The sequence below is a fragment of the Opisthorchis viverrini genome, assembly GCF_000715545.1.
Source record: "Opisthorchis viverrini unplaced genomic scaffold opera_v5_7, whole genome shotgun sequence".
Taxonomy (NCBI): domain Eukaryota; kingdom Metazoa; phylum Platyhelminthes; class Trematoda; order Opisthorchiida; family Opisthorchiidae; genus Opisthorchis; species Opisthorchis viverrini.
The window spans coordinates 1,787,553-1,815,491 of record NW_008751663.1 but is presented as its reverse complement, the minus strand read 5'-3'; the positions used below and the strand labels follow the sequence as shown (position 1 = coordinate 1,815,491).

Below are 27,939 nucleotides of genomic sequence, written 5' to 3'. Positions count from 1 at the left end.
GGTGAGAATCCGCTGCTCGTCTCGCTAGTATTTAGCCCCTTAAAGACATCGTTCAACTCAAATCCAACAGTTGGACCGAGTTGTGTCTCAATGTCACTGACGGAGAGCTCGGGTAAATGTCCCGCGGTAGATGTGCTCCCTCTTCCTGAAGAATTGGTCTGCCCACCTACTCGAGAAGAAAGTGGTGAACAGGTATCAAGCTCACAGTTTGATGGAATCAACTGCGCTCCGGGTGTAGCTTGGTCGCTTGTATGAGATGGTTCAATCAATTCAGCCAATCTACCGGAAGCGACGGAACTCACAGGCGCGGTTCCCACACGAGCAAACTGCGAGAAACAAGTAGCGTGAAACTGAAATTTATGGTGGAAAACTGCAATCGTAAGCAACGATGAGAAAATTCAACTTAGATGAACAAGAGGTATGACATCTGTTGAGAAGCAACCTTGACCACAGAAGTGAAGAAAGGCGCTGTGTGCCGTGACGGTGTGTCTGCAGTGTGCAAGAGTCAGTATTAATGGACAGTACCAAAGACAACAATGTGTGCGCACGGTAATACACTGGGTCGGTTCTTGTTCGCTCTAGTTAACGTGAGTAAATAGCACATCATAATTTCTCAGAACAGTACACAGTGGTATGCAGTTATTATATAACAAGATGCTGTCTTCTGTTTCGTTCGAGATGTAGTCCAGTCAACCTACGCCAAAAATCTGAGAAACACTTAACAGCTGACTCAACCTCATAGGGGATCATCAGCAGTAAAACTCACGAATCGCCCAGGCGATTCGAACCGGGACTTCCCCGAAGGCCAAGTGGCTACAAGCGGCTGACCAACAATGTGATCAATCCGCAGTTAGACAAGATACAGTGTCATTCATCTTTCACTTATGGAATTCACATCACACGATCACGTATTGAGTGGCCACTCGGGTGGCGACGTCTCAGATGGAAGGTTCACACGCCGTATGAATTACTCTTCCTTCTTATCTACTTTATTGTATTACACTGGCTACCTTGTAACCCGGATTTCAAATCCACTAAGAACCAATTGGACACACTAGGTTCAGGAATCTACGACTCCAAAACTACAGTTGTCATCAAACGGAAACGTTAATCTGTATGCTGTCCGGATACTTTAAAATCAGCCGGAGTATGGAGGCGAGACAGTCGGAGTACACTGTTCTAAAACTCCTTGACAGGAAAGGAAATGAGTAGCAGATAAACCTCCAAAAAAGACAGGTGACCCTATATTTACGCCGTGGAATGCAGGTGTATTAAACAGCGCCTCTCCATAGTAAACCACGAAATAAATCCCATCCAATTGCAAGGCTGGGAATGTTTGACTGGTTGTTAGATATAATTATGTCCATCAATTCATTTCCATCCCACCGTGCAGCTGAGCGCATAGATATTTGGCTGTGTCGAGTTCAGAATGTGTTGCCGAAAAGTGCGCACATCGTCAACTGTAGGCATGAACACAGTTGTCAGCTGTCAGGGCCGTATTCATTAATCGGCCTTTTCGTGGCAGGTACGATGCGGCCTTCCCACACACCCCTTTGAATTGTACCCTTAAAACCCGTTTATACCACGACCAACCCTACCAATTATAGTTACCGGTACTACAGTTTCCACTAAAGTTAACGCGATACCAAGCAGATGCGACACGAATTCAAATAGCCACTCACATTGTCTAGCAGGCAATCTATAAACGAGGATTCACTGATTGATGATACAAAGTGCGTGCAGAATCCACGACCAGCACCGGTGAGTCGATGTAGTTCGAATATCCTCACAAATATTTGTTATATCAAGCCTGAAACCTTTGAAGTTGTCAGATGCGGTAATTTCGAACCCATAGGCATGGTCTGGCGGCAAATCTAGTCAGTTTTCCTACGTAGCGCACATCACGCTTCATAGTGCTGACGCCTAAATCTTGCTTTGCCTTGAATTGTTTGTTGTGACGCACGCAACTCAAAGCAAAGAGCTGTGCTTGATTGGCACGAATAGAAAGCGTGCAGTAACCTGAAATGCCATAATTGATTAGGGTCCATGTTGGACTCAGAGGCGTTTTTAATATCCGTCATCTACGGTGACAAAGCTGTAGCAGCGAAAATGGTAAACGATGTGGTAAACAAAACTGTACAACAAAGCTTAATGAACCAATACACACGCACCAGCGTTTGATGATTTCTGTGTAATTTTTCTGGTGGATAATGTACTCTACGACGATTCTCACTGTATAACTGACACCTACACGCGTCCAGTGGAAACAGTGGACAAGCCATACAGACCTATAGAAAAATGTCTAGGTATTCTGTCGTACTTAGGTAAGTCCCATAACTCGGGAAACTTTTTGTCCAAGGAGTGAAAACTGGATCACACACACACAAAGACACACTGATTACGAAGGAGTACATCACTTCAACCACAAAGTGCAACTTCAAAAAGGCAAACCTGTTGTTCTTGGGCCCGCATATTTAAAAATTGTCTAGCTTCTTGTTGTTGCCTTTGAGCTTGCGACAAGAGATTCGGTCGGTCCAGCAATTCAGAAACTCGAGAAGAGGTGGCAGGCATTCCAGGACCATGCACCTGAATCCGATGTTCGGTGGGTTGCAGATGAGCCATCTCTTGAGAACAACGCAGTCGCTGTTGGTCGTATATGACATTCTCTTGTTGAAGCGGAAACTGTTTCACCGACTGCTGCTCACAGTGTAGAGAAGCAGGATGCTGAGAAACCGACTCAATGGGTTGAACTGGAATCGCCTCTGACTCACCACCTCGAACAACCTGGAGAGCTTGTTGTTTGGGCATGTTTTGTGGATTCTGTATGGGCTGAGCAGCATGTGCTGAAGTGGCTAGGACAAGTGAATGCTTTGTCTGGTTTCGCAACTGTTGCAATGTGGACGAGGCTACCCCCTGAGCAGGTGAAGGTGCGGCCCCAGTAGCTAGAGTCTGTTGAATAGTAGTTTCGTTTGGTTCAGCATCCTCCGCATCTGGTAGGTCATCGATGTTCATGAAGTAGTCTTGCATGTTCATAAACACCTCGTCCAAACCTGATGCGGAAAGCAAAATAACATGCATACTTTCGGTATGGTTCCGATGGTCCGGGACAACAATCACCAATTGATTTACATTCTTCCAAACATGTGATTCAATATGAAAAGGAATTGCTGACGTAAGTTTGAGTTCCAGTAGAGCTTATCAGTAGCTAAACTAACAGAGATAATGAACGTAAAAAAGAAACTTTGAACTGGGTGACGAATGCCTTGTTCATGCTTTTCTTCTATTCTCATTGTGTACAACGTGATTCCCCGCTTTATTCATTCGGTTTTGCGCCTATGACACTTTTTTTCCTTTTGACCTGAGCGTAAAACTCTCTTTGACCATGTCATCGCATGTTCTGCTTAAATCAACAGGTCAATTTGGCTACCTTGTAGCCATGTTCATCATCATCATTATTCAGAACGCATCGATACAGAAGTCTTTAGGAGAAAGAACCAGTTCTGAACTGAAAACATGGTACCTAGGAAGCAACATACCCGATGGTGGTCTGTCTTGTCGGCTATGGTCCGTTACCACAGAGGCTTGGGGCACGGGGACCGAACCTTCTTGACCAGGTGATTGCATTATGTGTGCAGGCGTCCTTTCCGTTGGCTCTAGAATTAATCGAGTTGGTGCATCGGTTTTCGACTGCGGTACACCGGTACGGCTGGCCGAACCAGTTGGCAACATGCGCTCCATTGAGGTAGATCTGAGAACTTCAGTCTGTGTCGGTGGGCCAGAAGATGGATAAGAACCCTGAGGTCGACCAACCAGGCTCCGGGCAGATGCCTCGGATGCAAGAATGAAGGGTTCTGTGGACGCTTCCGAAATCGAAACTGCTCGGAGCAGACGTGGGTTTTGTGATTCTGTTTCAGAGCATAGAATGGAACTTTGGTTGGCCAAAAGATTACCACTGAATTTAATTTCTGATGAAGAATGAAACTCCAGTCCATCCACCATGCTCAACGTCGTTGAGATATCTTCGTCTGCTTCACATTCGAGTGGCTCCGCATCAAAATCGTCTTCAAAATCACGCAGCTCGTCCAAACCACCTAGATCATTATCAAGTTCATCGTCTAGCTCAAGATCGTCTGTGATATCATCCAAAGCACATTCTTCGTCCGCAGCCAACTCATCACCAGCACTTGCACCTTCAATACTGTCGAAAACTTCGGAAAGACCATTACTTTCAGCAGACCGGTGGTCTGTTGAAGTGCGTTTTTGCTGTTCATTGAAACCAGTCTGTAAATGACAAAAGAAATAAAGATACCTGTAAATTCTAGAGCAGCAGCAACACGTCATGGGAACTTTAACAGAGTGCCACAACATGAGTGGGGTAGGAGTTCCCATAAAAACAACAAGTGTTAGGACCGCATCACATCTCAGCTAGTCTGAAGGCCATTGCCACAACAAACAGAAAATCTTTCCTAGTTCAACTGAAAGTGGCGAACTCAATCGTGGTTTTTCGCATCTAAGGGGATCAAAGTACGGATTTTCTAAGAGACACCGACTGAACCAACATAGATAGAATCTAGAAAGCTATAGACCGAATTACAAGTAACAGCCCCTAGAGAATCTGTCTCAAACTATCCTACGTCGTATTTACCTGGCTGCTTTAAGCCGGAGTAAAATAGCATAAATTTGATAAGAGAGAACCAAGTTATCAAACGAACACACGTGCCTTAAGTGCCGACCCACTACGGGCTGCCAACACACCAGATCCAGATTGTCGCGAAAATTGTTGAGACGATACTCCGTATGAACTGGAAGGTTTCTTCTTCTTCATCGGCCTTCTGTTTGCCGCCAGTAGGCTAGCACCATAAAACGCTTCCATCAGGTAGTCCGGATAGTTCTCCTCCAACTCTAATTTCTTCTTGCCACCTTTCTTGCGCTTTCCGCCCAAACCACTGGAGTCGTTCGTCAATGTTGTCAAAGTTCCATAGGTGGAAGATTGACAAAATGGATCTGAGGCAGCAGCGAGTTGTTGTTTCTTGGTCTGAAATTTGAAAGGTGGAGGATGAGATGGATCAAGGGCTGAATCAATACACCTTTTATTTGGTAACCTACTGGGCACTGGAAGTAGCAAAGGTTAGGAGTGATAACGCGATGCATTTTCTACAACATGAAAGGAAACGAAACGAGGATTCATCCAGCAATCGACAGAGCATGACTTGGTGTTAGCCACAGCTGAATACGTACCCTCCACCTCCAAAAAGATCAGCAGCTATTAATTGTACTAGCAGATACAAGCCACTCATCATCATCAAGCCACTCACGCAATCTGCAGTCCGCTCAAATACCAACGCACCCGATGAGCGATCGTTCTTCAACCCTTCGGGCACTGAGCTACAAAGAACTGCAGCAATGTCCAAGAGGGAACCTCTAGAGAGAAGCCCCTGACCTAGATATAACTCTTGGAAGCTAAATATACCATTTCTTATGGGTGTCGGCCTTCTTAAGTAAGTGTACGGTGGTTCTCCCCGTAGTTCCTGTCGTCAGCAAGTGAAACGATAAGGACTAAAATGACACTTTTTAGTCACATAAAACGATGACAGAATAGTAGCGAAGCATTAGTGAAAACCGATGTTCAGTTTTCGATGACCATGGTGTGGTCAGTTCAGCAGACCTACTTCCTTGCATTCAGTCAGAAAAGTCTGGCTAACTTCCAACAGACATCTTCAAAAGACGACGCACTAAAATATGCAATCGGTAGGGAAGTTAGGACCAAACACCATGCAAGGATATCGGCCAAAACCATACAAATATCAAATCGACTGGGAAAAAAGGAATCAACTAACGTTAACCCCGCTGACCTGATTAATACGGACTGGTTTGGCTCGGAAACCACCGATACCCAAGTTACTGAGGCGACGGCTCTTGGCTCCAATCGCTCCGGACAATTTGCCTCCACCAGCGGCAGCAACGCTCTTTGAAGACCCGGGCGGACAGCGCTGCAGAGCATTAAAAGTTACGAAAATGGACGGTAAAAATAGCAAAACCTTGTGAGCTGCGCAACAGAACATTCAACAGAGAATAATTTGTTTGAGAGCTCCAATGATTCGAATTCCTTTCAAGAACGTACGGAAAACTGGATTGTTTAGCCGTAACGAAACAGTATGTTTCGGGAAGAAATGGTCAGTTCTGTAACAGTCTCACACCCCGGGTTTTACCAGAATCCTGATGCACTATGATAAGAAACTAATATCCCGAACAAAGCTTGCGGTTTCAGACCACATGCTGGACTCCACTCGAGGCTCCTACCGAGACATTTTATAGGGGAGAAGTTATAGACAGGAATTCATGAGCTGGTGCTAATCTAGTCCCACGGATTTGAGCTCTACAGTGTCAAGACCTCGATCGATCGGTTTAATTCTACGCAGACTGGTCTGGGTTTGATCCCCCTCAGTCTTGTAGCAGCACTTGACACTCTACAGGTGTGAAGCGCAAACCAAACCATGTGGTAGAATCATTTAGGCTATTTAGAATGTTTGAAGGATCTGAACCAGGCAGAGGAATTTCAAGCAGCACGACAATAACAGACTTTTAATGGGAAAAGGCCGGAGAGCATTGTTGCCTTAAACCATCAAGTGTTCTGAGAATAGACAGTCAAAAAAGCTTTCAGGTCAAGGAAAACGATCAATGTAGGATGTCTGAGAGCGTTTTTCGATAGCCTGCCTCAAAGTAAACATGTTTGCATCCTCGGTAAGGGCGAAGCCCAGTTTGATTGCCACGAACGTGTTTCGCGCGATAATCGATCCATCTACGCAAAATAATGCCAGAGAGCACCTTAGATTCGACGACTACAAGGATGATGCCAAGATGGTTTTCGTATGACGTTCTTGTGCCCTTTTTCAAGACTAGCGCTCCCTTCCACTGGCATCCTGTTTTCGTTCCAAATCCTCCGGAATATGGTGGTCAGACTGCACACCAGGATCTCACCACATTCTTTTCCCAAATAAACCACTTATTCTGCTCCGTTCATGTCTGAAGAAACGCATGTATACACTAAAGTAAGGTATTGTTTCAGGTGGCATCGATTCTTCTGACACTCACATTCATAGAACAATTGGTTGTTACCTCAACACGTCCATGTGAACCGCAGCAGAGGCTTCGCTATAAATGTGCCAAGAGGATAGGTAACAGGAGCGAAAATCACATTCTGACGGTAGAGAAACCACAAAAATTTCAAATTTCACCAGGAAATGAGCACTCACAACTATTAACAACATTATGGAACAGATGAAAACCTGGCTTACGAGAGATTCCTGGGTGCTTGTTGAGGTCCCAGCTGTGACAGGTGTAGTAACCGAACCGGTATCTTCTTCAGATAGCATGCTGGGCGATTTCCAATCCGGGTAACTGACCGATTCTGCCTCCGCATCTAACGCAGATTGAAGTGAACCTTCTTCGTCACCCTGGAAAAGGAAATTGTTCTTGGTGAAGAAAAGTGTGATAGAAGGAATGTGACGACTTAAGGTCACTTGAAGGTTGCATCTCAATCAGGCTACTATTCCCTTGTATTCATCATCAAGCTTAATGCACTATACAAAGAATATCTAACTAGGAAAAGAACAGGATGAAAAAAGTGTGGATGGCTACGCCATACAGAACATTGTTCATGAAGGCTTATTATAACTTCCTCAACATCCGTTCGGCATCGGAAGTGGACATGACTTGAACTGTCCATCGGTAACGATAGGGATGGGGTAAGGAATTGAGCAACAGATGGTAAATCTGAATTCTCAGCGTACACAACCCACTCGTTAGTAGCCGTAGTACAGTGGCAAGACAGTTATGGGGCAAGCCACCAAAACCCGGCCGATATGTCGACAACCGGTCCTATCATGTTTTCCCAGTACCAACCTAACCGGAATACTTCGCACAGATAAGTTACAATCGATCAATTGAAGTCGTGAGAAGACGAAACTAGTTTGAGTGCTGTTTGCGAGACGCTTTTCCCGACATCAGGGCGACCACATGATCCTGTGCGAACATCAGGAGATACAGCAGCACATGGCTATATATTGATATAGTCTCCTTTCCAACTCGGATCAACTCGCTGCACTGATGGTATGAGGACCTCAGAAAGTGCAATAGTTCAGTATGAGGCTCCGTCAACTACCAAGATTGCTCAAGTGGTTAGAGCACAAATTTACTAACCGGAAGGTCCGTGGTTCGAATCCGACCTCTGTCTCTCGACTTCCCCTGTCTAGGCTTGGGCAACCTGGCAGTATCCCAGCCCTCGTGCTTCCTTCAGGTGGCATGGCAGCTAGGCACCAGAAGTGTGTTATAGCTGAACGATCCACCTACCAAGATCCACCTACCGACGGTGTCCTCTCGATTGGTGACAAAGCTTGTGCAAGCCAATTGTGAAGCTCGGAAAAGAGATCAACAGCTAACTGATCAACTTGTACATTGGTGTCGCTCTCCAAAAAATAAAACGCAAATACAATCTGAGATACAATTGTATCGTTCTCCCAACAAGAGTTGATGAAAACAGACCGCCAATTTGACACAGTATCTTCAGACCGTAGCATGCCGCTCATACTCCGGTGTCTTTCCCTCCCTCTCCCCCACATACATGGTGCTTCAGGGTCTTCAGATAATTCCACAGGCGGCCTGCTACAATCCAGTCGAGATATCATTACGAAAAAGCAGCAAAGGCGAGGTGGGAATAACTTGAAATACAAATTTTAAACTAACCTGGCCATGAGATCCCACAGGTGTCAGCTCCGAAAGAGGAGTGTCATTCGAGCGACCTAGGAAAAGAAGATGAGGAAAGGGTAAGTTAAAAATGGGAGCTTGCTGAACAGCCCTAAATCTAAGAGAGATAACCGTGCGATCAGCAATCAGTAGGATGGGACGCGAAGCCCACTTTACGGCGGTCTATGTATCTGACACACGTGTGTATAGTAACTTCATTACGGAAATGTTGAAGGTTGGGTTTGTGAATATCAAAAAACTACTCCCCATCTGCTGCCTTGTCAGTATTAACCACCATGCAGGCTAGCTACGAAGACTATGTTACCGGGTCACAATTCCCTGACGATCGCATCCACCCATCTTCGGTATAAATCACCCCTTTTTGCACTACAATGTATGGAGAACTAATTCGACATCGAGTACACCTTGAACCAAAAAGTGAACCACACCCTCATCCCACGAGCTCCCGCACAATTGAGAATTATCATTTGTTTCAAAGAACACCTCAATAGATCAGTAACCCTGGGATAAGCTCTGGTTTCGTCTGCCGAAACGGAGGTCAACAAGAATATTTACAGAAAGCGGAGTAAAAACGCCAAAAAGAAAGTGCAACCGAACAACTTACCGTGGACAGTGAAAGCCCGGTGGAGATCATTCAGCTTAATCGCACTTCAGACAGCGCCACCGACATCTCACCTACTGGAACCGTGATTACACACGGCTCAATTGCGATGCCAAAGGAAAGTTCCAACCTTAAAAGTGAGCCCGATATCACCAATATCCCTGTCTTCAATCCCCTTAGTGGACAGTATGTCCTCAAGGGCTACACCAGCATGCACCACACAAAGAGTACTTCAATATAAGGCGCAGAATACACCGTCCACACCGTCTTGCTGAGCGACAAACCACAAGTGGGGCTAACCCAGACTGGATTTCACGCTACCAAACTTGAAATCAAAGCTGCTGCCTAAGGTCAACAAACTCCAAATTAGCATTCACTCCATACTGGAATGGTGGTCGTATTCAAGTACTGTTGTCCGCATATCTCGAATGGTCAAGTGAAAGTTGATATGAAGTCATACAGCGAAGATACTAGAACAGACCTTCTTTTATCCGTAACTGAAAACTCCAGTATGATCATCCTAAAACCAAGCTTACCGGATTACGCACGGAGAAGGGACAACCAAGAGCTCCGGTGCATCCGAAAACTTCAGTGAGCGCAACGTGTAAGGTTAAGTCTCCCAGGAGAACGAATACCAAGGAATTAAATTTCCTTGTTTAATGACGCCAGTTTTACTACCCCACGCAACATATTCGCACTGATGTGAGTGAATTTAACCTCACCACATCCCAAAATGACTGATTTGACAGAAAATGAAAGAGCACTACCTGTCAAGTTCGACCGGAAGGCTGTAAAGCGTTACCTCGTGTTCGCGACAGCACATGATGGATAGTTTAAACTCGCGTCCGTCGCGAGCACCCACTGATGTCTTCGATGGCCCAGATACACAATCCAAAAGTCAGAAAGTGGAATCTGCAAACTTGAACGATCAGGTAGGTATGGGGCTAAAAATTCAAGCTTCGTTTCACCGATTGCAACTCATGATATAGCCATCTGTATGCGTTTGCAAGACCGTAGTAAAAAATAATTAAAGCAGGCAGAGAAACAAGAATGGAGGGAGTTAAGAGAATTTAACCAAATACGCTTATCAAGCCAACGACGAACGGCAATCAAGGAAAAATACATCCGTCTGTTTAGGCCTGATAATATAAACACATTTAGTGTGTGTTAGTAGAGTACAAGTCCCATAAAGTGGATGGAAAGACCGACGCTCCTAAGCATCTGTAGTGCTAATGAGCTTTAGTACGAGCGAAAACCGAGTTTGGTGATTCCATCTGTGTGATATAACTGCGTCAACACAGTGGCAAGACTGTTCAAGCGAAAGTGCAGTATCATCGAATTCCGTAATTATAGGATCAATGTCCAAAAATGGAACACCAGGGCCCCCACATCTTACAAAAAACACGCGACGATGCACCATCCAATGAGTGATGCTGTTCCAAAGTTAAGTTTATAGACAAACAACTGCATAGGATGCAAATTACTCACCCGAATCCAAAACCAATGGAGTTGGAGTGCCCTGACTAGACAAGCGACGCTGCCCAGCTATGGATGGTTTCTTCGGCTGGAATTTGAGCATGGCGTGCCGAATGGTGCTTAAACCCGTCTCACTCAAAACAACGCCATCCAAAAAGAATTGTCTTTATTGGAGGAAATAGACACAAGAAAGATTGTTATTGTGTGAAGAAACAATGACAACGAGGGATGGATATGGTTGGGACAGAACAACGTTGTCAGTTAGGTTAGGAAAAATAGGCGAGATTGCGGCAGACGATAAACCATACAAGAATCACAGCGCAGCAGGCCTCTACTGGAAACAAACAACAAAATCACTGCCATTTCAGGGATTGCACCGTGGTGGAAAAAAGGTATCCGACAGGTAAAACACGGATGTGGAGCACATCAAACAACAAACGGATCACAGGTAGTAAGACAAACCGATCCAATGAAACAGAGCCACAGCAACCTCTTGAGCTTTGATCCGGCTAAATCAAACAGTCACCCGTAAGAAGTGGATATGCATTCTCTTGTCCCGATGTATACCCATTTGCATGTCAATTTGGTTGTCACAGGAGACTCAAGTGAATCTCTCGTTAATGATGATGCTTGTAATGCGGAGCTTAGTGAGTGGGTGCACATGATCTACCTCACCAGCTAACTAACGATGAAGATCAGCCTTTGACGCTGTAGTTGTGGATGGGTTGGTTGGCCAACACTTGCCCAAATTTAGTTGCAACGTAATGCTGCCCCTTCGATTATGGAGTTCAGTACTGAAACAAAGCACCGCACTCCGTCCTTTGGCGCCAGATGACCAAAAACAAGTCAGTCAGAAGCACGTTGACCGTTGATCACGCTGCAGGTGTTTGTGAGGAGGTTGACCAATGCCGGAGACCTGGTGTAGAATGTGTACTTTGCAATCAAACCATGCACTGAACATACTAGCTCCGACGACTCTTCGGTCTGAGGATTCTCTAGCTGAACAACCACTACCCGTCACACTAGCTTCCTCGCATTTGTGTTTCGTCATTGCCGAATTTCGCAGGAACTGGGCCATCTAAGCAAGACTACATCCATTGGGCAGTGCCCATTTCTTTAGCTTTCACGAGTTGTTACAGATGCCCACAACCGGCATCTGTTATGCCTTTATTGTGACTGTACAATAATGATCATGTCTGATGGTGTGTCAGCCACTAGTTGGGAGTAAGCATTATCATAAACGAGGGATTCAGCTGAGTCTCCCGTGAAAGCTAAATTGATTTGTAAATGAGTGAACTTGTCGAAACCAGCCTAATTTGAGTCCAACTTGAACATAAGGTTGACGGAAACTCGGGGACCGTGGCTGCCTGATAAGAGGGGCAAAACCGGTCGTGGGCAGTTGAAGAGTTCTCAGCAAACTTGTGAGTAGTTTCCTTTGTGAAAAATATACAACCTCTTGGTTCACAAGGTTCGGTGCAACTAAAGAGAAACGGTGACGAAGCGAAATGGTCACTAAGTGAATGACCGCCTCTTGATACCACTGGACTGTCGTGAATTATGCGCAGAAAAGCCCTCACATAAAATATCCACCACGTGACAATGTTCAGATAAGACAAGCCCGAGCCCATAAGAGCGCACATCCTGATATCATCAGTCGCGATCAATTCTAGATGAGATACAAACGCTGAAAAACTATGCAATGACGAAGGGAGAACAACCTCCATCACTTGTTACTCCGTAAAACTGTGAAGGTACAACCTCCAGTGGAAATCGCCTGAAACTGTATAGACCACCTGTAAGTGAGTCTATATTCAATATCTCAGGTCGCACAGAACCAGTTAAGGAGAATAAACAGCCAATCAATCAGCAAGTCAAACCAAATGAGTCGAATCGCAGAAACCAGGGGGTAGTCGCTCTGAATCAATCCGATTAAAATATGACATTCACTGGAAGCGTTTGCGACCAACAACACTTTGTTCTGTTTGAAAGCCGGAAACATTGATGAAAAACGTGTACAAGTGGCCCAGGTGATCGGGTTTAAATTGTCTCAATTCATATCCACAAACCATTCAAATGAGGTACTGAGAAGAGATCCCAAAACGTCGGTACATGAACCCTATGTGGCAACAAAGCTCTGGCTGAACTGGTGAAAAAATATGCCGAGAAGAGACATATATGAGAGCGGCAGTGTAACCTCCAAAGAAAGATAGTCAAAACTGGAACAAAAAACCTAGTTTGAAGGCTGACAACTTCTTTACAGCCTTGCACATCAGAATCCTGGACCAGAGAACAACAGACAGTGAGTAAAGGACTCTTGAGAAAAAAAAACGAAAAAACATCACAAGCGACCTTGCTATCTTGAAGGAGAACAACAGAAGTGAGTAAAGGACTCCTGAAAAAAAAAACGAAAAAACATCACAAGCGACCTTGCTATCTTGAAGGATCGAGACCGACAAACTAAAAGGTGAAATTGATGGAGTAGGACTGCCGACCAGAGGTTTCTGCTTCCAGTCGTAAATCGGACGAGTTGTTTGCAAACTCTTACTGAAGGTCTATATGCGCCTCCAATTTTACGAACTAGCAAGGACCCGTTACTATGCATTAACTAACCTCGTATGAAGAAATGAAGACTGTATAGCTGATTACCATATTCAACCAAAGGCATAATTAAAATGCCACCGCGAAATGCCAAAAAACACCACGTGCAGCGCCTCGTAACCTCTAAATTCAAACACTACGAGCAAAAGAAGCGTAAGAGACGATAAACAGGAAAGTTTGGAAACCAGTCTATTCGTACCTTGCTTCTGCTGGCGAGCCCGGTTCCTCTTCCTGTCGCAAACGGCTCAACACGGACGAGTAGGGAATCGAAGACGATGACTTTAAGAAAAGCGGTAACAGATTGGGTAAGTAATATAGATGCGGAAAATTGATCATCATGGTCATCATCATCATCGACAGCATGACATCAGTGTTCAACACCAATACTTCACTGCCGTACAACCATGATTTATTCGAAAGCCTTATTGTAAAGAAAAGAGTAAAGGTGGACGGGGAAGGGACTTAGTGTTAGCTTAACACAATCATTCCGAGGCAACTATACCTCCAGACACTCACTAAGGCGATCTGGATAGAACCTGACAAGATCGCCACTGACATCGGTTAGAAGCCGTATCCTGCAGCGTATCCAACCAGGCACAGTGAGGATCACGCGGTCCCCATCCTGGGAGGCGAGTAGCACCGACAGCACCCAAGCGTTTCGTAATTCCTTTTATACCCCTCTGCCAGATCAAGGCTTCGCTACCTCTCTGCTTACGCCACTCTGATTTAGGCACGGAAAACAGCACTCTCTTTGGCAAACGATGGCTATGCATACGCAACACATGTCCCATCTAATGGAGCTTCTGGTGCTGGACACATTCTTCAATGGAAGTACCCGTTGCACAACCGAAAACACCAACCCACACGAACAATGATCCTGAGACAAGAATTGTCGAACACCTGAAGACGTCTCAGTTCCGCTGTCCGAACAGGCCACGTCTCACAGCCATACAACAAAACAGCCCGTACAGTAGCTTGATACACACGTCTCTTCAGATTCAGGGATAAGTCATTCTGACGCCATAGATGTCTCAAATTAGCAAACGCGGCCCGAACATTTCAGATTCGTGCATTCACCTCATCCGTCACACTACAATCAGAACTAATACAACTTCCAAGATACGTAAAACGCTCTACAACTTGAAGTACTTCTCCCGGAAAAGTGATACACTCAATTGATTGATAAGAACATAAGTAACCATAAATATAATCATAAGTAGCGTCTGCTACCGGTAGGGTAGTCCAGGTAGTCCAGTTATTAACCCAAAAGGAAAATAGCCCTGAAAAGGGCTCATCTAGAAGGTTGAAATTCGAAGGACATTTTCATGCAAGGTGACACAATATGTGGAGAATCAGTGTATTGATGCTTATCGATGAAATGTGCATCTCAAATACAGAAGCACTACTATGAACAAAGAGAGACATCTTAGATGGTTTTTCTACCTACTGACGTGTCTTAGTTTAGGACAAAAATGTCATTACCTCATCATGGTTAACAGCTTATTGTGTAGATGAAAGGTCGTGATGAAACTGTTCTCAGGCACGATAGAAGAGCTATTCGACCAGCTGTTACACTTGTACATAGAGGTAGCTCAAATAGAAACACCCTACAGCGCGACTGAATATACTTCGTACACAATGAGATCCTCCCGTGTGGAGTGTACAACAGCAAGCAACAGCCCAGCTGATATCAAACCAACGGGAGTGAGAATAATGCACTACCAAGCAATAGCCCGAGCAGTTTTGTTTCGCAACCAATCGGAGACGAAATCCCACCGGACGTACTGTCACGCAACATTTGCGTCTTTTCACGCTGCGCATTCTTGCTTGCTGCAGCTTACTGATGGAGGTCTGGGTTGCATATCCAAAATATCCTAAGATTTTCGTACGAAGCTCTGGACGCTAAACGGCTTTCAGAAAATTATAAAGACATCGATGTGCAGCCTCGAGCTCGCGAACCAAGAGGTTGAGTGACAAAGGGTGAAATGGCAGCGGTGGAACTTTTGTCGTTGAAAGGAAACTAAACGCCTGTTGTACCGTGGTTAAAAGTGACGACGATTTGTCGAGTATCGAAATCTCGTGACTAAAACCGACGATTTTGAACCATTTCACAAAAAGGTACACACTCACCAGTTTATCAGAGAAAAGGTTTTCTGTTCCCTCCCCAAATTTCACATTTTCCAGCGCGTGCATATTGCTGTTGCCAGCTTGTCGATATGCCAACACCTTGAAGAAAAATATGGCAGTGTCGGTGTTGCAAAACGAAAGTCATTTTCACGTAGAGACAAGAAACACCGGCAGACACAACTAAGGCAAAGCATACGTCACAACATACTAAAAAGGACCGGCTTTACAAACCGATGATTACAAAAACGTGTAAAAGATAGAAGGGGGTACACCACGTTCAGCCAGCTTGTCCTCGATGCTTTGCTCCATGAGCAAAGCATCTCCTTGCTAGCAACTGTGGAATGAGAGCTGAGCGATCTGCATTCTAATTGTGTCGTGTGCAACCCGCATTATAGCCGAGGCAGAAGAACAAAGTAGAAAAAAGACGAAACACCATCATTTGGAGAAATTCAAAACAGTTAGGGAGCTTACCTGAAGATGGCCCGCACCCATCTCTGCTCCCGCCTCCCGACATAACAGACAATTATAGCCCATATCTGTGGCCAGTTCCAATTCGTCTTCTGTACGTAGCTGGTCACAACCGGCATGCGACCACCGCGAACACAGAGCGCATCGAATCAACAGTTCACCTTCGCGATAGGCCAGTGTACAAACAGGACAGGTGGCCAAGGAGGCACATGGTGCACACATAGAGTAGTTGGCATGCCACTTCCCGTTCAATCCGGGGTCGCGCTGACCGCAGCTGGTGCAAACCACACACTCCGAACATTTCCAACCACCCTGATAAATGTAGCAGGAAAGTGAAACAAGACTATTAGTGTATCTGGAAGCGCAGAATCACAAGCAAAGAAAAATGAAATCCTGACATCTAAGTAGTTGCACTGCATGTATAAAAACAGGTATACAAACCTCTTTTTACGGGGAGTTATACCTACATTGTTGCGGACTTGTGCGAATCTAGAAAGGGATGCTATGAAGAACTATTTAGAAACAGCATACCCGAAAAACCTTCTGCTCTGTAACAAGCGACACAGAGTGTGCAAAATGGTCAGCCAATAACTGTCCGATCCCCGTTTGAGGCCTTCCGATCAACCACCTTAGTATTTCATAATGTACAACTGATGATCAACCCAAGCAAAATTACACCGGTCGACAAGCTCCATCTGTTTTAGTCAACAATGCAGACAAACTGTCGGAGAACTACGAACAAACAACGGTGTTGTGACATAAGCTACTAAAGGACCAATCAGGAACCTCAATTCTTCATGTCTCCTTTCGAATGTGTCATCTCTCTCTCCAAGTGCTGCTGCCCAATAAGACTACACGTATTCGTCCAACTGCTCACGACGTTCCTCACCCACTGAGTTGCTGCACAGAACTGTCACTATGCACTGGAACCCAGCTGAATCTCTCGTTTATGATGTTTCTAAGAAACTGAAGAGTTTTCACCAACTTCATGAGTAGTGTATTACGTTTATTTTGATGGACGATTGATGGCTGACTAGTTCAGAGTCCCCAAGACCAAAGTCAGTCGACACCGAGCAGTAGTCGATGAAGACATTCGGTTACAAAACTGTAACTGTAGTCTCATCAGATGATTCACGATTGTTATAAGCTGTCTGCATCAAAGCAGCCGCCGCGCAGAAGAGTGAAAACCCAGCTCTAAACGAGGACCAGTTTGTGAACACACGTTAACTAGCAGAGCAGCGGTATGTATTCAAAGCTTGAGGTCAGCATACGTGTAAATATAAATGCATATGTAAATAAGAGCCCATGTGGCTTTTCACCAAATCAGTCTGGGGTTCCGTAACTTAGCGCGTGGTTAGGACGGTGAAGAATAATTTGTCGCAGGAAATTATTCGCATTAACAGTTGCTGTTTTTTATCAGTGGCTGAAAGAATATCACCGAATCCAGTGGTGCGAAAAACTTGTACGATGAGTAAAATACTCAAGACCACATACAAGCCATGGTTCAGTCATTTCAGCCAGCAGTTTTGCTCAGTGAGACATGACAGGAAACTGCCAGAAGTGATAGTCCGCGGGGCTAGCTCGCGGAAAAGTGGAATATATGGGCTCCGGTAAAAAAGTAAACTATCACCTGGATGAACACTTACCTTCGGCACCTCTTGGAGTGGTGGGTCCAAACAGTACGTATGATAGCTGATGTCACAGTCATCGCATAGCAATAACAAGCTTTCATTTGTGGTCCCACCACATCCTTCACAAACTGTACAGTCCAAACAACGCCACCCTTTCTCGAGCATAGTGCGCGTTATTTTCGGGACGTCTGCGCAAAACGGGTGGTAACATTGACCACACTGAGCACAAGCTAGTAAGACAGTATCCAAGCCAAACGACCCACAGGCGACACACATATCTTGTTCCAAAACGAATGTGTCGTCCGCACGACATAGTACCACCGTACTCGGATGATCGTCCTTCTCGTCTGGCGTTTTCGATTCATACTGTGGAAGAAAGAGGACAAAATGATGAGCAAACCAAAGACGCTCGTTAGATACGATGAAGAAACTGACCTTCCAAAGGTAAAAATGAAACTCAGAATGAAAAAAGCGGAATGCAGCTGCTGTGAAAAATGCAACCAGGGCCTGAGGCAAGCAGAGGAGGTATAAAAGAACCAACGATAAAACTGGAAAACCAATGATGGAAGAGCCAAAACCACTGGAGTAAACACGAAACAAGGCCGACAATCCGTAACACAACCTGATCAGAAACGGTACAAATTGCGGAGCCAAGACCGATTGGATTCGACCGTTGGTTACGAGCCATCAGCGAGGCGACACGGCCTTCGAGTCGCCTGCGCCGATCTTCGTCCGCAACGAAATTTTCCGCAGTGATATCACTGCGCAAATGAGCACTGGAACGCACAGCTGCCGCAGCGGCCAGAGCAGACCGCGTACAGCTGGCGATTGGACCAGAATTAGACGAAGATAGATGCATTTTCCACGCATCCCCATCCAAAGTGTGCTGCAGGTTTGCTTTGAGTGCTTGAGTTTGAGAAGTGCGTTTCACAGAGAGGGTTTCAGAGGCAAGCCTCGGAGGCTGCATGAATTCTGGTAGAACCTAAGCAAATGAACATCGCTTTTAGATGGCTGGCAACACACTCCACCGTAAATCAAAACGTCATAAAAGTCTTCGGAATCGAAACGATAAATGATTGCCGTACTGTGCAGCGCTTACCCTGGGATGAACAAAAGAACCGACAGTTTTGGAACTTGCAACCTAAATTGAGGTCACGGCACAGGAAGATGTCGCCGGAAAAGACGATAAGCGAGGTCGTGCGCAAAAAAGTAGTAAAGTGTGATAATAATGTGTAACTAGGGGCTTACCATTGATGTTTTCCTAGTTTTCGTTCGCCTCGAGCGGCCTGTCATCGAGGTTGTGGTGTTTGCTCCAGCTGTGCGCTTGAGGGCACCGGTTTTCGTAATCGCCACCGTTCCGTTGGCAGGAACCGTGTTCTGGTATGAATGAAAAACAGTACGTGCGAACTGTACAACACTGTCTCAAAACCATAAACCAGGTTGACACAAAATGCTGCAGGGGAAATTGTGGGTGAACGCCAGCTTAAGCTGCACAGGACAATTATCAAGAGACAGTCAGTAGATGTTCAGCTAGTATCAAGTATCTTCAAACTGCAGAAGGAGAATACGAAAACTATGATAACCCACACCCGAGTTCAGAGAGTGAAGTGCTAAAGGTTCTGTCATCACCGATATGACTATTCAGAGGTGGCATAGAGTGGCTTTGACAGGTACAAGGATGGTGGTACCACAGAAGCACACCCTTTGCGCAGCGTTCCAGTAGACCCATCTTGGCTGGATACTCTGAGGGACAGGCATCGTAAGCTCAAGACTCGCTGCCGTACAACTCGCAGACCAACCACAACGCCATCACAATCACAGCGGCGAGTTCTCCTCCAGAAAACGCAAAACAGTATCTCCCAACGAATTGCTCGATACAGAAGGAAGGCAGCACCGGTATCAACGTTCCATTTACCCACAAAAGCAACCGGTCGGTAGTTGTCGCTCATGTCATATGCTTCACACAGATCCGATTCAAGCACCTGTAAGATCACGTAAAATATCATACCAAACCGGCTAACAACTGGATAGCTGGTCGGTTTCAAGCGAAACCGGTGGGCCCATCAGACCAGTTCCTAAAGTTAAACATTCACCGACAAGTTTGACTACTGACAACTATAATGGTAGTATAGATCTGCGATCCGTGGCAGATGTGTTTCCGCGCATCCGTAGCTGTGATACTAATTAATGGGAGCTATCAAACCGTCCCACCTCCATTGAAATACACATGGGGGATGAACGGAAAAGCAAAACAATGCACTGAAAAGCAAGAAACCTTCCGTTGGTGCTACACTATGATTACACCATAAAAATTCAGCACAAGCAAACGAAAGCAACCGGGACGGGTAGCTCATTCGGACTAGTGCTACACACGAGGAAGTCTGCGTCCCACTAATTTTCCCAGTTACTGGTTGAATTCTCTCACTCAATCCGAAAGACTTCGGCTATGTATTGTCTAGAGGCTCCTTCGAACGATTGCTGACTTTTACGCTGATTTAAATTTTGTTGACTGACTTTTATTTTTGTCAACTAATATCATCTCAATGGAAAAGTTAAATTTTATGGTTTCGTTGTCAGCCAAAACGGTTCCCTAGGTATTCATCTTGTCCTATTCAGGCATTTTAATTTGCCTTGTAATTGAAACATCCTGTTCAACGACCAAGGAACTGCTTACAAACCAACTAACAGTGACGCTATGGTGAGTCCTCTAAAACCTACGCTAGCCGACAAGTGTATTTTTATGGTTTAGAGAGAATTGCATCACAGAATTGCAGCTGCACCCGTGGATGACAATTTTGGGTTACCTCCATTGAACGGTCTAACTGATCATTTTTTTTGGAGAAATATTCACTTATCTTCTAATGATGTAGGATGAAGAATAGGACAGAAACCTCGGATTTTATATATATCCCTCACAAGAAGCCTCGGTGGGTTGCCTGTTTACCCAGTCGCCGTGCCAGCGTAGCGTAATTCTACTGGCAGAAAACCGCTAGTCCTTGGTTCAAAATTAGCTCAGTCTCCGGTTGACAGGTTTTGATCGATCCCGTTCGAATTAGGCTCACTGCAATGTCTAGGTGCGAGTCATAATACGGTTTGGATGCGAGATTCCGCCAAGTACCAATACCACTGACTACAGCTCTCATTGAAGGCGACAGTGCAGTTAGCCACAGATATGGCTTATTATTCATCACTGTCTAAGCCCACCATGACTACGCCGGGTATTTTAATCCGATTTCTGATCATCCAATCCGCACGACTGTGCTGACGGACGCAAGTGCGTCTGGCGCACACACTATTGAACGGGAAACAGAGAACAGCACTGTCTTAACGGGTTTGTGGTGTGCAGTGCACACATTGAACTCAGTCTTGTGCGTTAGATATCAACGCGAATGAGTCAGGCGGTAAGGAGTGCGCTCTACATCCGATCGCCCCAGGAGCGCAGCAAAGACAGACCGGTCTAGTTGGGACATGCGGCATGCTAAGTTGGTTGTATAGACGTGCAAAAAGTATAGGGGGCGATACCGACGCAAGCTCGCCAGTCGAACGATCAATAGATATTGATGGCCTTCGTGTGTAGTCAGGGCGCAACAGTGAACTGCGGAAACGAAAGCTGCTTTTAAAGCTGCAAGCGTTTCCAAGCAGCACGAATCAAACAAACTGAAACTGAAACACGAGGTGGCCTGTGTGCAGCACATTCAGTTGAGGAATATCATAAACGAGATATTCGGTTGAGTCTCTCGTGGATGAGTGCAAATGAGTGTATTTCTCGAAAATAATTTGGGTTCAGTTAGAACATAAGGTTGACGAAAACTCGGGGACTGTGCCTACCTGATAAGCCCTAAGAAGGGCGAAACCGGTCGTGGGCTGTCGAAGAGTTTCCAACAACCTTGTGAGTAGTTTATTCTATTAAAAAAGAGAGCTCCTCTACCTGATTCAATGAGGCAGGTGCGTTACTGAACAAATTGTGCGATCGGAAAACTGAGCCAAATATTTCGCAGATATGGTGGCCAACCCTTGAATAGTGCGTACATCTCTTCCAAAAACAATGTTCAACGCTCTCCTGCGAACAGTTCTTGTTTGGCAGTAGGCACCTGTTAGACCAACGCCTACTGTGGTCATCACAGAAGAGGTGAAAACACGCGTTCGACTTCAGGAGTTTGGTCGGAGTCTTGGAAAGAAACCGTTATTACCTTCCACAGCTTTATATGAATTAATCTTCCGTTCTCGTAAAAAGTCCGTGGGTGTGAGACAGTAGCTGTGAAACCGATAGGTAACTTTGCATCTGGAAAAGTATCAAAAAATACGGGCAGCTCGAACAAAGTTGGGCTATTTCAAATGATATAGTTTGGATTATTCCTATCGTGACGTAATGCTCTTCAAAATGGACGCATTTGGGTGATCCTTAATGGTATAAACTCCAAAATAAAGTGACAGCTCGTATGTACGCTCAAGTAGTAATAGTGGCCGCGTGCAACTGAAGTCAGTCGTAGCCAGAGCGTTAACAGTGCAAAGCCTTTGGTTTTTGCGCGCTGTATAGCTTGAAGATAATGTCTTAGATACAATAAAGTGAATATTATGCCTACCAGTGGTGTTTCTTGGATCCGAAAATATAGTCTGGACTAGAAATTTCTAATAGAATAGGCCTTCGGATACCAGGAGCAAATACCAAAAAGGGACCACTGGACATGGTGCAGGTGGTCCTTTCTGGGGGGTGGCTATTCCTGTGGATGGACCATAGCTCCAGTTTTGTGTGAAAACTTGCTTAACTCTCAGTCGAATGTTCGTTTTTAGGTCTGTTACATATGTTTGTAATTTATATCACTCTCCGTCAACTCGTCTGGTAAAATGAGATCTTTGTAGGGTGGACAAAGAAGCAGCTGGGGGCCTTAATGTCCAGTTGGTGAGCGGAACTATACTAATCAAAACCCTTATAAAGAGGCTTTCCATGTGACTTTAAAATTAATCTACCTTTAGCGCAATCTACTTTCATTCTAATTAATTAGACTGTTTGATTGATCATCCCGGATTCATCACCACCTGAAGAAAATTACTCGCGATAGACCAGTAAACACAAGGCCGCAAGAAAATATGGTATACTCGTCACTGTTGCAACCCTGGAGTTGAATGCAAGCCGTCAATAGGAGGATCAACATTCACCTAGAAGTTATATCTCGGTGGAATCGGCCTAAATTGCCGACATCTGTACTTTTGCAGTTTCGCGATATCATAGGAATCTATTTGCATTTGCCTTAAGGGAAAGCCTAATTAAAACGGGTCTGAAAGCGACAGAATCGGTGAATACCAGGATACGTTCAAGCAGAGTTTACATGCAGCGAACGAAAGACCAGAATTGTGTATGAGGCTCAAAAGGGCAGTCGAGGATGAAACAATTCACTCTACGTTTATCACTGGATACAAACTGGGACACACATGATCCACGAAAGTGCCTTTTTGAAACAACAAATGAAAAGTTACCTGGTTTCAAACACCTGTATACAACAAATTGCTAAGAGTATCACATTAGCTGAATAAAGTCACGCAGTGCTTCTAAAAGATCTTCACTTGATCTTCGAGAATCAACATCCCATTTCAAGTGAAGTGGCAAATGGTGTACAGGACACACAAGTGAGCCGTTGTCGAATAATTAACTTGACAGTGCTTGCAAGTGTTCACGGCGTTCATTAGAAAAACCAGGCTGATCAACGTTGAGCTCTAAGGTGCGCCCCATGATACTACAACAAAACATTGAAACACACCCTTGCACAGAAAAGTCAGCTGTCAAGCCTATTAGGTAGTACCATGAGTATGCATTAGAGCTAACCGGCGGGACTAAACTCAGCTTTTCGGGTCATCGTAGCTAAAGAGAATTCAACTATCATGTCAAATGTTTACATCTCTGCTCGTTTACAGAAAGACAGCCCCCATTTGGGGGGGGGATGTAATAGACTTGAAACTGACGGGTTTTTCGTTCCCTATTTGGGGGTTAGGATTTCGCCCCGTTGGTAAGATTCGCAGTCTCTTTGGAAGGAGGAGTCTCTATTCTAGAAAAATCAACCAGGGGTTTACTGTGTATCCGCCTGTAAATCTAAGTAACGTCCTGTAGACGGACACAAAACCGATAACAAGAACTGGATTTACAAGATACTGAGTACACAATGGGAATCTGGGCATTACGTTCCAAATAGATATCAGAAATGCCTTGTCACTGCGACTGTCCAGAGGACTAATCTTGCCTTTCATTTTGTCTTCGCTCAACAGACTCGCTTACTCTTATCCAACCTGTTTAGCGCAGGTCAATCAAAAAGCCAAAGGTGAACCGGTAAACAAGCTCTCCTATATACTCGGTTACTACTATAGTGTCAAATTCTGATGGCGAATTACAACCCGAATTCGATCTGATGTGCCATGTCTGATCACTTGTTGTGGAACACAAGGATAGTAACCACCTATACCACGGCGACTGGATAAATAAGTGATTTTCAGAACCACCAGGTGAGGTTGAACATGGAATGTGTTACCTTGACGGATGCGTTAGATCTGGAGGTTTCTGACGAAAGACCGGCTCCGCGCTTCCGTCCAGTATACTGAGTGGAACTGCCAAGGTTACTTTCTGAACTAATCCGGTTTACCGAGGATGAACTTCCGCGGCTCACCGAACTAGTAGTCGCATTACCTTTCGTGTTTAGTCTAGGAGATGCCGACGCACCACGAGTTCCTTGTGCCTGCGAACTTTCTGGCACGTTGAGCAACACCTGCTGCTTTCCAGGTTCTGTGTTTGGTGTCGTGGAATTGGAAGTACAGCTGGATGGAGTGTTCACCCACGTGCTGGGAGCACCCAAACCAAGTGCTGACTGAGCGGAGATACCTTGCCGGGCAGGATCATCCAAGCCGCCTGAACCAGAAAACACTTCCTCACTTCCATCACCTCCACTGTGACTGCTATTACCACATCCAGGCAGGGGGCTGGCGCGCAAGGATGCAGTTGTGGACGCAGCCTGAAATACGAGGTTGGAGTTTAGAATATTCAATGGACGCGCGGAGCAGGCAAACACTATGTTCAATAGCCTTACCTCACTAGGCGTTGCAGAACCACGCACTCTGCATACGGGACAGGAGTAAGCTATCCCACCGGCCAAGTTAGTGTCTTCACTTATCGCTGAGGAGGGGGACGCTGTTCCAGTCGCTACAGACTGCAACGGGTCGCAATCTGCATGGACCATACGACGGCATTTGGTGCATCGACGGCCCGGCCAGGTGACATGCGCATTGGTTTGTGGCTGTGTAGATATATAGCTAGGAACCTGCAGTAGAAACAACAGGGAATAGAGTGCTAACGATAAAGGCAACAACTTCAAAGCGATTAGTTGTATAGGATACATGGGCAGGTAAGACAGGTGGTTAGTTTCTAGAGAGTGCTTTAGAGAATGACTTTTAGAGCTTACTTGCAAGGAACAGCGCCAGGCACGTTCACACACAGGGCAACTGGCCGTGGGACGCTTGCGGGAGTGGAAACAACGATCGCAAAGGGTATAATTGCTGTGCCACTTGATTGCTGGGAGCTGAAACAGACGGACGATATGGATAACTGTACAAATGCAACTAGAATTTACAAATTGAACTAGAATTAGCCCCTGCTGCTGGAGATTGCTTACTGGTAACTCAAGTATTCACGAAACACTTACCCGCGCACAATCCGAGTGCATACACAAACCTGACGCTGGTCGACTGAGTTCATAGACATGTTTGTTGACTAGAAATGACAGAATGTAGTTGCTGTCTTCTACAACCGTTAGTTGATCATTCTACTTATGGGATGAACTCGTGGACTTTTTGCGTCCGAACACATCCGTACATATTGAATCAGTAACTCCTCCAGCAATCAAGAATGAGGCATTCCTACAAATACCCTAGTTCGCCGGTGATTACCACATAGAATAGTGCATTCCCGGCTGGGTTATTGCAGGAAAGTATTTGCAAAGTGGTTATTTATTACCGAAAGCGCTGACACTGTTCCCATGGAGCCAGGTGAATACCGCACGACGCTGATTAGGCATTCACTGTTTGTACGCGCACATGACGGCAAATGATACTAGATTCGAAGATACCATTCGTGACATGATAAAAGAGGGAAAACAGGTAAAATTGCCGACCATGAAAATTTAAAGACAAGAGGGTAGATCCGTCCATTTTTGAACGTCGCGTAGATGGCCATTCTACACTTTGGTCAATTTTCATGTCTCAGCTGTACTACAAAGCAAGTTCGACCGTGCGGATGAAAAGACGCGCAAGAATTATATAATCCTAATAAAAAAAGCCTGAGGATTTGTCACTTGGATGATGGGGTAATTTAACGGAGTAAAGACAGGTTTCTCGAAGATGGTGCAACGCAGCGATGCGCCGAAAGGGTGAGACGACTCAACAGCGGTATTTTTTCATGTAGATGGTGTGCGATTTGCAGACGGATCAGCATGGACGCTCAAGGACGAAAGCAGAAGATAGGAGACCCAAACGGAGGCTACTTGACACAATACACCTCGGAAGCAGTGAAACATACGAATTTGATCTTGACTCCTTTATCTCTTATTGAATGACTTGTTGTGTATGCTTCACGGGAACAGTCTTTGTAGCGCCGTAGTGATTGCAGATTCCAGATCGCTTTCACCCTGAGTAAAGATTACGCACAGTTGTTCTCCTGATTTCGTCTAACGGTTCGGTCTATGGAAAAATTAAGGGCAACTGTTGGTTCTGTCAGTCATTCTTACCACTGCGGAGGTTGAAATACTGAGCAGGAATAACCAAAGCATGCAGTAATATCAGTTACAACCACTTTCACTGTGTAGCTACTTACATTATTAAAGAATTGCCTTCCATATGATACCATCTGACTTACCTGAGGGTTGTTGAATTCCACCATAACACCCAATCCACTCACGGTCGATGCCCGACCAGCCCCACAATCTGAACAAACTCGACAGCGTTCGCATTTGAATCCGTTCCGAGGAATACAGGAAACCGGTGGTCTTAGGCAATAGGTATGAAAACCTTTGTCACATACATCACAAACCAGCATTTTGTTTTCATCTTTGCTCTCACTGGGAGTTAGGGAAAAGTAATAAAAGAAGAAAGCACTGGATCAGTAAAGGGTCTAGAAAAAATGTTATTTGAAAAGGCGGAGTCTCGAAACATACGAATGGGTTAACCCATCAAAGCGTTGTTGAAAATCCGCGGCAATAGCGGAGGAAAACAGTCCAGCCCCTCAAGCACGACATAGGTAGCCGTCCAAGCTGTTCAAGATTCGGACCGCAAAACTAATTTCCGAATCGAGACGGGTGAGTCTGACGTTCGCCCGAATGGTAGTGAGTGTAAACAACACACCAACCAAGGAGACACCAGTGAAACTGTCACAACTCCAAAACAACTTCACAGACTGCGACGAAACCCAACCACTGGAAGCTGAAACGTGAATTGATGCGTGCAAGTAGGAAATTTGCATAACCTTCTCCCCACCATTTAGGCAGGCGCAGATGACTGGATAGGCAAGGAAGTGCTCGAACGTATACGGGTCAGTGATCTGAACAGTTATTGGAAAGAGTCAACGAAGATAACTTGGCGTTCGAGCTCTGTTACTTTGAGATACTTTCATCGAGTGACAGTCCAGGTGGTGGCATGCAGTTTTCGCTTGCACGCTTATCTCCAGTGGTTGTACTTGATCCAATGACTATCGGGTTTGTAGTTCAGCTAGTGCAGTCATTTGACACATCAGAAATTCGGTGAAAGTTTAGTTTTTAGAGCAGATTAACAGACCACGATGAAACTAACAAGTGTTAGGCCATGGGATAAGAATTGCAAGAAACAAACTCTGTCCCTAAGTGAAACACGAGGCGGCCTGATGCGGCATATCCAGTTGAAGAACATCAATTCATACATTACCCGTTGATATCAAAATACCCTGCTCTTTGGAACGGGTGGGGTGGTTGAACCCATTTTTTGTCATAATTAGTGTTCTTTAGACACAGAGATGGTTTGGGCAAAACATACAAAATGCCCTTGATTTCATATTGGTAACATACAGCAGCAAACCCTTGGGGTTTTGTAAATCTATGCTTAGATTTACGAAACCCCGTCACGAAGAGACTGGACCTTACCGTGGTGTGGCGGTTTGTGTACCTCGGCAACCCATTGAGATATACTGGAGAGTGTCCGCACGATACTCACATAGTCTCTCATACCAGGTTGGTCAATGGGTAGCGGTCCGACGAACACAGTCTCCTGGCC

The 27,939-nt window shown here is 45.2% G+C and overlaps 1 protein-coding gene across 1 annotated transcript in view; it reads right to left on the bottom strand.

Moving 5' to 3' along the window:
* The window catches only part of T265_12618 (hypothetical protein), a gene marked incomplete at both ends in the record, with an annotated part of 57,007 nt that overhangs the window by 19,872 nt on the left and 9,196 nt on the right, over positions 1-27,939 (bottom strand). The window contains 16 exons of the mRNA XM_009164627.1: positions 167-326; positions 2,452-3,050; positions 3,537-4,281; positions 4,715-5,035; positions 5,838-5,990; positions 7,296-7,454; positions 8,743-8,798; positions 10,853-10,928; positions 15,569-15,664; positions 16,037-16,345; positions 17,680-18,011; positions 18,346-18,646; positions 18,764-18,805; positions 18,913-19,041; positions 24,183-25,223; positions 26,555-26,756. Coding sequence (XP_009162891.1) covers positions 167-326; positions 2,452-3,050; positions 3,537-4,281; positions 4,715-5,035; positions 5,838-5,990; positions 7,296-7,454; positions 8,743-8,798; positions 10,853-10,928; positions 15,569-15,664; positions 16,037-16,345; positions 17,680-18,011; positions 18,346-18,646; positions 18,764-18,805; positions 18,913-19,041; positions 24,183-25,223; positions 26,555-26,756 — 4,721 coding nt within the window. The remainder of the gene's footprint in view (positions 1-166; positions 327-2,451; positions 3,051-3,536; positions 4,282-4,714; positions 5,036-5,837; positions 5,991-7,295; positions 7,455-8,742; positions 8,799-10,852; positions 10,929-15,568; positions 15,665-16,036; positions 16,346-17,679; positions 18,012-18,345; positions 18,647-18,763; positions 18,806-18,912; positions 19,042-24,182; positions 25,224-26,554; positions 26,757-27,939) is intronic.